Source organism: Mus musculus, chromosome 3, assembly GCF_000001635.26.
Source record: "Mus musculus strain C57BL/6J chromosome 3, GRCm38.p6 C57BL/6J".
Lineage (NCBI taxonomy): Eukaryota > Metazoa > Chordata > Mammalia > Rodentia > Muridae > Mus > Mus musculus.
Genome location: NC_000069.6, coordinates 88,498,726 through 88,510,303, shown reverse-complemented (window position 1 = coordinate 88,510,303; position 11,578 = coordinate 88,498,726). Strand labels below are relative to the sequence as shown.

At 51.5% G+C, this 11,578-nt stretch overlaps 1 protein-coding gene across 3 annotated transcripts in view; it reads left to right on the top strand.

Moving 5' to 3' along the window:
* Positions 1-371: 371 nt before the first annotated feature.
* The window catches only part of Lmna (lamin A), a 28,785-nt gene continuing 17,578 nt past the window's right edge, over positions 372-11,578 (top strand). For 2 of the 3 annotated variants that reach the window (NM_001002011.3, NM_001111102.2), the window contains exon 1: positions 6,952-7,556. In NM_001002011.3, the coding sequence (NP_001002011.2) occupies positions 7,201-7,556 (356 nt within the window). In that variant the 5' untranslated portion in view covers positions 6,952-7,200. Of the gene's footprint in view, positions 424-6,060; positions 6,136-6,917; positions 7,557-11,578 lie in introns of those variants that run through there. The other variant, XM_006501073.1, reaches the window with a different exon arrangement.

Here is an 11,578-nt window from a genome sequence, read left to right as displayed (position 1 = left end):
ACCCTTTTCTCTTGCTGGCATCCTGCAGTTGTGGCGCTTCTGTTTGTTGCCTTGGCAACAGGGAAAGGAAACCCCCATTTAGGAGGCCGGGGAGGCCCCAGCAACCACACACACAGATACACACAGGCTCACATGCGGCCGCCCACACGCAATAGCGTGCGTCACTCGCCTTCTGTACTGAAGCCGCAGGCTGTAGAGGGAGCGGCCCGTCGGGGAGCAGCCGGGATGCCCGCCCCGATCCAGTCCCTGGAGGAAGGACAACCACGTGCCCCGCCCCCGTCCTGCCCTTTCCGTTCAGATGCCCACCCCTCCTCCACCACCATCACCTGCCCTCCCCTCTCTCCCCGCAAGCTGGTGGAGAGGAAAGCTGGAGCTGAGGAAGGCCTTTAGCCCCGAGCCTGATCTTTATTTTGATCTAGTCTGGTGTGTATTGTAGAGTGGTGAGTGCTGACACAGTCCAGGGAGCTCGAGGCACCCAAGTGGAGGGAGGGGAAGGTGGTTTAGAACGCTGAGATAGAGCGCCTCCTAGATAGAGCCAGTTCCTGCGCACACTACAATTTGCTGTTGGGTTGGGTTCCTGTCTAGTGTTTAGGGCTTTCTTATGTCACCTGTCAGCTATGTGGCCTTGAGCAAATCAGTTAACCTGGCCAAGCCTCCCATTCTTTTATCTGTAATATGGGGATAATGGTAGTTGCTTGTGCTCCTAAGTTTTGATTGTGAAAGGGTTGCCAAGCCAGAGCCCTGTCCAGGTGTGAGTATGAGTGCGAATGGATTGGCCCCTCTCCTCCTGCTGCACCTACCCTCCTGGCTGGAGCAGTGAGATCAGCTGCCTCCAATTTCATAGGAAGGGCAAAGACAGCCTGGGGGAGGGGCAGCAGCTGGCCCCTCTCTGCTAGGAGCCTGTGGTATAGGACCAGAGCCTATCTGGGGGTCTGGCCCACCCCATCCTGTCTTTTGATCCTCGGCGCTCAGATGCCAACTTTTTTGTTGTTTTCTTTGTATGTGTGTGTGTCTCTGTGTCTCCCCCACCCCACTAACCCCTCTCTCTCTGTTTTCGAGACATTTTTTTTTTTTTTTCCTGTGTAGACCAGGCTGGCCTCGAACTCAGAGATCTGCCTGCTTCTGCCTCCAGAGTACTGGGATTAAAGGAGTTAGCCACCATCCTGTCAGGAGGTTGTATTTAAAAAAAAAAAAAAAAGTCGGAAAAGCATCTGGCACTCCGACTCGGGGTGGGGGGTGGGGGGCAGAGGCAGGCAGATCTCTGAGTTCGAGGCCAGCCTGGTCTACAGCCAGGGCTACACACAGAGAAACCCTGTCTGAAAAGACAAAACAACAACAACAACAACAAAGATAGTCGTACTTAGTTTGTGTTGGCCTCAGTTTATGCAACCACAGATGGCTTTGGGTTGATCTTTCTGCTTTCACCTCCCAGATACCAGGATTTCAAACCTGTGCTGGGCGACAGAAGCTCATTTTGAAGACAGGAAAATCTTTATCCCTCAGTGATATGTTCCTTAAGGGACCTCTTAAGACAGGTACAAGGAATTACTGGAAAGGGATTCCAAATGTCCAGGCAACTAGTGAGGTTTCTGTCTCTGTTGCATAGTATATTGGAGAGTTTTGATGAGACTTCATTTAGATTAGAGGTCTGCAGGCTTCACAGATAGTTGTCAATCACTTGTAAGGACCATCCTTGCCCCGGCCCACCTCCACCCCAGTCGGCTAGGAGTTTGCATCACTCTTGAGACCCAGTGGGAACTTTGTTGTTTTTCCGGCCATTTTTCTCAGCCTCTCAGAGTTTGGGGTTTCTGGCATACCAAGTATAGATAATAATGCCTTTCTCACGGTGAAGATTAATCAGATGCACCTCCACGTGGCCCCGGCCCTGTCCCTGCCACGTGCAGCCTCTAATAGAATGGGCGAGGTCTCCCACTGTAGGGGCAATAACTATGACCCTGCACACCTGATGGCCTCACCTCAGCAGTGTTTGGTCACAGACCCTGTGATCCAAGGAGGAATGACTCAAGGCCAGCCCTCAGGAACTCACTCTGAAGGGATTCCTAAGCCCTTCCCACCCTGTGAGGGAGCAAAACTGGCTCTCCAGTGGTCGGACTCCTCTCTCTCCTCCTACCCAGGATCATAGATAGCCAAATGCTAACATCTCAGCCTTTACAGCCCGACGAACCTGTATTAGAATTCCAGTTTTGCTACTAACCATATACATTAGACAAGTGGTTCTTAGATGGGTGATGGTGATGCGGTCCTCCCCTAGGGATAATTGGCAGTGTCTGAAGATGTTTTCTGATTGTCCTAACTAGGGACAGAAGTGCTCTTGGCTTCCGTCAGTAAGATTCTGAGATGCTGCAAACATCTCACTCAGCACAGCCTCTCCCATGAGAGTGAATTATCTGGCTGGAAACAGCTATGGTGCCAAGGTTGGCAAGTCCTATGTCACACAGATAACTTAGAACCCTGAGCTTCATTCTTAACTGCAAAACAGAACTAATGATGTATCTGCTTTGTGAGCCATTGAAGACACACAAATACCTGGTACCCAGGAGTAGGAGGCACCCATAAACACTCCCTACATTAGTTATTATTAGCATGCCTGTGGTCCTCTGCTGAGCCCATTCCACCCATCTGGGCATAGCTCTTGCTAAGGCCAGTGTCTCTGTATTATTGTTGGTTGTTTGTTTTGAGATAGGGTTTCACTACATACCCTTAGCTGGCTGCAAACTCAAGATGACCACCCACCTCTGCCTCCTGAATGTCATACTCCTGCCCTGACACTTGCTTTCCGTCTTCTCCTCTGCAAGCCCTGCAGAGCTGAACAGCTCGAGCCCTCCCCTTAGGCTCAGCATCAGGTCTCACCTCCACCTCCCATTTCTCCCATCCTGTCCCCTCCATTCACACCTTTCCCAGGGCCAGGCCACAGCTTCTGCTGCTTCTCAGTTTGGATCTCTGCACAGAGTTGCCCTGGCACAGGTCTAGTCCCTGCACCTCCCACACGGGCACTGGCAGAGGTGGTAAAGCGTGTCCTGGGTGTAGACAAGGCTGAGTATCTGAGCTGACTTCCTGCTGCCTCCTTGGTGTCTGATTAGGGCAATGGCCGACTGACATGAAGAATAGGGAGCAGATTTCCAACCCATGCAGTTTGTGGTCCGCCTTGGGACACACAAGTGTAAAGATGATAGAGGGGCTAGCTAGATGACAAGTAAAGGTCACAGGTCAACAAGCTTGGTGACCTGAGCTCAGTTCCCAGAACACACATGTGGGCAGAAGAGAACCTACTCCACAAAGTCATGCTTTGACTTTCTGCGTGAAATGTGTGCCCATATATGCATAGTGCTCACACACACACACACACACACACACACACACACTTATAAAACAAATTATAGGAGCTGTGTGTGCTGGGACATGCCTTTAATCCCAGCACTCAGCAGGCAGGCAGATCTCAGAATTATAAAACAGGCACCAGGATGTAGCTCCATTGGCTGAGTACTTGCCTCCCATGCACAAACCACAAACCCTGGGTTCAATCTCCAACATTGTATAGGCCAGGCATGGTAGCATACACTTGGGAAGTAGAGGCAGGAGGATCAGAAGTTCAAGTCCATGTACATGTATATGTATATGCGTGTCTGTTTACCTGTCTGTGCACATGTATGTGTGCGTGTATCTGTCAATGCACATGTATGTATATGTGTGTGTCTGCAGACACGTCTTGCACATGTGTGTGGTGCTAAGGAATGAGTCCCAGGCCTTTCCCATGTTACACAGTGCTCTACTGCTGAGCTATACTTCCAGTCCAGTCCAGTCCAGCTCCTGCCTCTGCCTCTTAAGTGCTGGGATTAAAGGTATGTACCACCACACTTGGCTCCCCAGTTCATTTTGTATGTGTTTTATTCATTATTGTATCCCTAGTGCCTAGAAAAAAACATGGCACACAGTAGGTTCTCAATAAATATTTGTTCGAACAAGTACATTCTCCATCTCTGCTGGAGGCACATCTGTCTCAGCCCTGAGCTGGCCTTTAGCAGGGAACTTTCTGCACAGTGTGTGTTACCTACTGTCAGAACTTCCTCGTAGAGGTGGAGGAAACTGAGCCCGTAAGACATGAGGTAACCCACCCAAGACTGACAGGCCAGATGCATTTCTTCCTTAGAGGGCACAGAATAGAACTTGGTGTGTACACAGATACCCAAGGCTCAGTCCCTCATGTTCCTCCCTCATAGCACTCCCAGGAGGAGGAGTTAGAGGCGGCCAGGCACACAGAGCAGCGCCCTCTGGTCCTGACGGCAAGCACCAAACAACCCCTCTGACTCCATGTTGGATTTCAAGAAGCTCCGGCCCCCAGACTTCTGGGTTCCATGTGGAACTCATTATCCAGTTTTGTGTTCCAGGCTGCTCTTTAATATACATTCTTCTCGGTTTGGACCCTCCCCACCCTTCTCTGCCAGTGGGAAGAGGCTCTTGTGACACCAAGCAGGGGAGTGCGGCTCGGCTCTGGCTCTGTGGCTTGGTTTGCAGAACTCCACGCCCTGGGAGCCCAGTCCCCAGGTCTTTGTCTGCCACTTTGCTCATGTGACAGTTGACCAGGGAAGGCAGGTGTAGAGTTCATGTCACAACAAGGAGAGGCATGGTTGAGAGCTGCTCATCTTCTGTCATGCCTGGCCTCTCCTGCTCGCTCGCGAAGCTCCTGGCATTGGTTTGTGCTTTCACAGAGGAAGGCAGACACTGGTCTTTGGGACACAGAATTAGGGATTAGGGTGGAAGGACTCCCTCTGAAGATCAGATTTAGGACTAAAGCCATCTTGATTGTAGTGGTGACACAGATACTTTGCTAAGAGCTCAGTACAGTTTGGGATGAAAGCCCTCCTTCGTACCTTTTCCACAAAATGGGGGCGGGTAGGATAAGAAGGGTTAAATGTGGTTTTGCTACTGAAGCCAGGAAGAGAAGCCAGGCCAGGGAGGGATTGGGGGGTGGGTAGGAAGGGCTGAGACAGCGGGAACAGGGAACAGCATGAGCCCCACTGCTCACGTTCCACCACTGGCTCACCCACCCGCCTCTGCTTCTTGGTTAGGAAGTAGGGGAGGGAGAAGCAGAAGAAATGGTTTTTGCTGTTGTTTTGTCTGGGAAGTTGAATGGCAACCACACAGCCCGAGGGACTACAGGGAAAGGAAGCCATGTCCTAGGTTCCCTCCCCTAGATGCATCCTGGGTCCTCACCACACTGGAGTCACCCTCACAGAAATAAGAACTCTCCCAGAACCCAGCGCAGTGGCAGTGGCACGTGCCTTTGATTCCAGCACTCTGGGGGCAGAGGCAGGCAGATCTTTGAGTTCGAGGCTGGCCTGGTGTACAAAATGAGTTCTAGGACAGCCAGAAGTTCATAGAGAAACTCTGTCTTGAAAAAACAAAGCGCCAGGCGCACGCCTTTAATCCCAGCACTCGGGAGGCAGAGGCAGGTGGATTTCTGAGTTCAAGGCCAGCCTGGTCTACAATGTGAGTTCCAGGACAGCCAGAGCTATACAGAGAAACCCTGCCTCGAAAAACCAAAAAAAGAAAAAAACAAAAAAACAAAAAAACAAACCCCCCCCCCACCACCAACAACAACAACAAAAAAAAAAACAAAAAAAAACAAAAAAAGCAGCAGCAACAACAAAATCTCTTAAGAGTCCCAACTCAAGCCCACTGCCTGGACCTGCAGGAACTGCAAGCTAATCAGCAATGGACAGGGGAAAGCACATGGCAAAAGGGGAAGGAACATGGCAGAAGGGGATGCCAGGGCCAGTAAGGCTTAGGCTAGGGTTACAGGAGAGGATTAGACAGCTGATCGGGAGTCTTTGATGGAGGCTGGAGACCCCGGGACATGGAACCAGGGGACCAGGTTACTGTATTGGGAGATCATCTAGTCAGGGCCCACCCAGAACTGGCTAGACAGGCATGCAGTGGCTGAGGAGGGGGTAGCTTTGCTGTTCTTGCTCACACCGTTTAAGATGGAACCAGGATGGAGACCCTGCATTAACAACCCTCTGACCCCGTTCCTCTTTTCAGGCCCTTCTCGAAGCCACAAAAATCTGGAACCTGGTGTCCTGGCCATGTGCTGAATGCACGCACAGCACAGCTCTGGTATCTGTTTTAAATTATCCATTAAAATAAGTACAGTCCTGGAAAAAAATAAGTACAGTCTTGGATTTGGTTGGGTGGAGTGAGCTGAAGAAAGGGGCTGAAACGAGGGATTTCAGCAGCCCCTTTTTCCAGCTGTCTAGGTCCAAATGAAAGGGGAGGGGGGAGTGGGCGGGGCCAACTTCTGGCTTCTATTCTTGGCCTTCTCTTGGGGACTGAGGCTTATTTCTTAGATCTAAAACCCAATGTTTGGTTTTAAAGCCAAAAATATAAGGGAAGTGCATAGGTTTGGGTTTTGTTTTTTGTTTTTTCCCGAGGTCCTTGATCTTTGCCCCCAAATTTGAGGGCATAAAGTAATCCCTCAGTTACCTAAAAACACAGCCATTCCTTTGCCATTCCACTCTCCTGGATTGGCCGCTTCTGTGCGCGGGGGAGAGGTGACTCACTATTACTACTGAGGAAAGGGGAGCCAGTGGTGGAAGTGGGGTGAGTCACTGATGGGCAGCAGCTTCAGCCCTCCCCCCAACTTCCTTGGCTCTCTGGGGATGCCTGATCCTCTCCCTCACTTTGCACCTACTTCCCCTGGTCCCTCACCACTACCCTTTGCCCACCCACTCAAATTCTTTGGCTCTGCTCTTTACTCCAGAAGGCCAAAGGCAAGCTTAGAGTTGAGTAGGCAGGAACCAACATTGTGAAGCCCCAGGCCAGAAAGGGGTGTTCTGCAGAGTGAGGGTTGGCATGCTGGCTCCTCCTCACCATACCTGCCCCCGCCCCTTTGGGTACAGGATGGCTCCTTTAAGAGCAGTGGATCCACCCCCTGTAGAGGAGGGCCTATTAGAGCCTCTGCCTGGCTGTCAGTGACTCAGTGTTCGCGGGAACGCTGCCTCAGCCTCAACACCAGCCAACCCAGATCCCGAGGTGCGCCAGCGCCCAGCCCAGATCTCCACGCCTGCCAGGAGCGAGCTTCGCCGGCTCGCTGTCCCCCTGAGCAGCCTCTGTCCTTCTGTCCAAGTCCCGCGCCCTTCTCGGGACCCCTGCCCAGCGGGCAGCACTGTCACCCTGCCGGCCATGGAGACCCCGTCACAGCGGCGCGCCACCCGCAGTGGGGCGCAGGCCAGCTCTACCCCACTGTCGCCCACTCGGATCACCCGGCTGCAGGAGAAGGAGGACCTGCAGGAGCTCAATGACCGCCTGGCCGTGTACATCGATCGCGTGCGTTCCCTGGAGACCGAGAACGCGGGGCTGCGCCTTCGCATCACTGAGTCTGAAGAGGTGGTCAGCCGAGAGGTGTCCGGCATCAAGGCGGCCTACGAGGCCGAGCTGGGGGATGCCCGCAAGACCCTTGATTCTGTGGCCAAGGAGCGCGCCCGCCTCCAGCTAGAGCTGAGCAAAGTGCGTGAGGAGTTCAAGGAGCTGAAGGCTCGGTGAGTGAGGCCCGGCCGGCCGGCACCAGGGAGGCAGCAGTCGCCTGTAACTGGCCATCTAGTCCCCTCCCTCCCCGGAACTGCCTCCCGCGGGTGACTGGCAGTGCCAAGGGTAATAGACATGATAGGACATAGAAGGGAGGGGGTCTCTGTGAGAGGGTGGGGGATATAAAGAGTGGTGGGGGCATTGAGACCAAGTAGCGTTGGTGACAGGGCCTATGCTGTCAAGGTGGGATTTTTCAGTCATTTGGAGCTTGGGGGATGGGCTTGAGGAAGGTAGAACAGGCTCTACCAGGTCTTGGAACTCCCGAACGCCGCCCGGGACACATCAGAATGGGTGAAAGGGTTTTATTAGAACTTTCTTGGTAGGTTTGGCACTTTGCCAATCTTGCCCAACGTGGCTCTGAACACATGATGTCCACTAAGACATAGCGCCCACACTGACATTTGTCCAGTGGTACTGTAATGGAGTTACCAAGGCTGCATAGCCCCTTTCTCCCATGGCTGTGTAAGCACGGCCTTCTCCTGGTTCTTTCTAGGAGCTGAGAATGTCTGGAGCTTTTCCTAGACTCTCAGGCCCACCAGAAGCACACCAGGAGATCTGCTCCCCCGCAGCTCCCACAGCCCTTGGCCTCCCTGGTCGAGGAATGCAAGGGAGGGTGGGGAGGGAGACCGGGCACAGAAGCTAATGGCTCTGGAAATTCTGTTATGCCTGAGTCGGGGACACCCCAGTCTGGGCCCTCTCTGTTTGGTGACTTAAGGGTTTTGGAAGCTCTGTCCTTTCCTTGCTCAGCCAGCGAGCCACTTTCATTTTTCTAGTCAAGCCAGACTTTACTCTGGCCCATCCTCTGAACTGTTGATGTCTTGATCTTACTAAACCTCTGGAATACAATGACATTTTTGAAATCCAGCCGTTAGGGAGCCTCAGGCCACTCCCATTGCACCCATCCCTACCCCACCCTACCCCACCCTACTTGGCTCCACCTACTTTCTAAAAAGGCTTTCCAAAGCCTGGAAGTTTGGGCTCTTGCTCCCTGTACTTCCATTTCGCTCTGTGTCTGTGGTCTTTTCTTCTATGTTGTAGACCCAAGACAAAGAGCTTTGGACATTGGACGTGCGCACTGATACCTAAGGGGCTGGTAGCTTTGACTTCTCTTCCTCTTTTTCCTTTTTGCATTATCTTCTGACAAAACCCACTGTGTATCTGTGGTTGGTCATTCTATTCCTTACCAGATTCCAGCCCTAGGTGGTGAGTATGGCAAGCCCATTGCCTCAAGTGTGAGCAGAGGTCATGTGCACAGATGGGTCCAGCTTTTCTTTCTGCTAACAGGAATTAGCTGCCTTTTCATCCATCCACTAGGGATATGAACACCTTATCAAGAAATACATGAGGCAAGTTAGAGGAGTCCCAGTGAGTTAACTAGTTAGTGATCTAAACTAGTTAAGTCAGCCACCAAAGCTCTTGCAGATCCTGGTGTAGAACTTGTATAGTAGATGTGGGGACAGGGACAGTGGAATCTATAGCTTCTTGTTCATCTAGCCATGCCAGTCTCCTGCCCCCAGTGCAGCTGTCCAGCCTGGGACACCAGGTGGTGTGTACACACGTTGGGTAGGGGCTGGGTGATGTGTGGACTTTTTAAATTTAGCCACCTGCCTCTATTCTCCACTGATGGTAACTGAGGAGGCTGGGCTTCCGGGAAGGGGGTGGGTATACACACCTAGGTCCCTGCTGGTGGGGTGGAGCAGAGGCTAAGTGCCTGACCTTCTGTGTCCATCATAGAAGACCACGGCTGCTACCCCTTTCTATAGCTGTTGAGCTCAGACTGAGGTGGAGAAATGCCCTGGAAGTCTGGGGAGGATGAAAGGCATTGTCCAGTAGCCCCTCCCACCAGGGGCCGGGTAGGGAAAAGTGACCAGTTTAATGTTTAATTGGAGCTCAGAGTTCAGGGTCAGGCTTGGAGTTAGACAGAACTGTGAGACCCTGTGACAATCTGTGGCATAGCTCAAGTTGGGTCTCTCAACTGCACCCACAGGCCTCTGCTTTTCAAGGTGGATTGTAAGTTACAAGGAGGAGGTGGAGAAGAGGGGGGACAAAGCCAGGCAGTGGTGGTGCATGCCTTTAATCCCAGCACTTGGGAGGCAGAGGCAGGTGAATTTCTGAGTTCGAGGCCAGCCTGGTCTACAGAGTGAGTTCCAGGGTACACAGAGAAACCCTGTCTGGGGGGGGGGGAAGAGGGGGGAGGAGACAAAACAACTCTCTCCTTCCCTCTTTCCTCCTCTTCTCAGGAGGTTTAGACATCTAAGCTGGGAGAAGGGGACAGTTGGAAGCGAGGGAAGGCTCACCGCAGGCTTAGGGCTGGGCAAGCCTTCCTCCAGCTAGACAGCTGCATGAATGACTCAGACGCCACCCCTCCTACCCTAGTGGCTTTATAAGAGACAACAGGAGACAGGGAGTATAGACTGTCTGCATATCTGCATCGGCTATCCTCTCTCCACAGCATCCTGGGGTCCCTTTATCGTCTCCCCTATCTTGAGGTTTATTTAAGTGTGTGTGAGAGTACACACACATGGGCCACGGTGTGCACGGTAGGACACAACTTGGGGAATTTGGTTCTCTCCTATCTAATATGGGGCTTGGGGGTCAAACTATGTCATCAGGCTTGGCAGCACGCACTGTTACCCATAAAACCTTCTTACCTTCTTCCTTGGAACCTCTGATAGTAATTCTAGCACACAGGAGGCAGAGGCAGGAGGATCACCAGAAGTTCTGGTTAGGCTAGCCTAGCTTACAGAGTTAGTCCAGGCTATATTTATAGTAAGACCTCTTCTCAAACAAAACAAAACAAAACAAAACAAAACAAAACAAAACAAAACAAAAGGATACAGGCAGTACTGTAGTTACTACCCAACTCACCACTCTTGTGGAACACTCAATACTCTTCTTTGTGAGGAATGACACAAATGGAGGTCAGAGGGCAACGTGCAGGAGGCGGACCTCTCCTTCCACAACACGGGTGGAACTCAGTTGTCAGGCTTTGTGTCAAGGGCTTTTACTCACCAAGGAAGCATCTGCCGGCACTCCATAAACTATCTTTTATTTTTCTCCAGATCTTTAACATTTTTATGTGTATAAGTATTTTGCCTGCATTTATTTGTTTGTTTGTTTGTTTGTTTTTCGAGACAGGGTTTCTCTGTATAGCTCTGGCTGTCCTGGAACTCACTTTGTAGACCAGGCTGGCCTCGAACTCAGAAATCCGCCTGCCTTTGCCTCCTGAGTGCTGGGATTAACGGCGTGTGCCACCACGCCTGGCTCAAATTTTTTATTTTGAAACAGGATCTTGTTTTGTAGCCCTGGCTGGCCTGGAACCCACTGTGTATATCAGGCTTGCCTCAAACGTCTGCCTGCCTGTGCTTTAGGGGTGGCGGAAATAAAGACACGTGCCACCATGCCATGCCATCCCTATGCATACATTAATTAATTAACTTTTTTTTTTGTTTTTTGAGACAGGATTTCTCTGTAGTTCTGGCTGTCCTGGAACTCACTTTGTAGACCAGGCTGGTCTCGAACTCAGAAATCTGCCTGCCTCTGCCTCCCAAGTGCTGGGATTAAAGGTGTGCGCAACTACTGCCTAGCTAATTTATTATCTTTTGAGACTGGGCTTTTCTGTGTAGTTGGCTGTTTTGGAACTCACTCTGTAGATCAGGCTGGCCTCCAACTCAGAGAGATCCGCTTTCCTCTGCCTCCCAAATACTGGGCTTAAAGGCGAGCGCCAGCACTGCTGCCTGATCCACCCTACGCTTTTAAGAACAGATAATTGGTGCTAGAGAGATGGTCCAGGAGTTATGAGCACTGCTGCTCTTCAGAGGACTTTATTCAGTTCCCAGCACTCACAGGCAATTTAAAACTGTCTGTGACTCCAGTTCCAGGGAATCTGATACCTTCTTTTGGTTTTCACATGTCTATAGGCAACCTCACAATACATTTTACACACATATACACACATGCACACACACAAATTTTT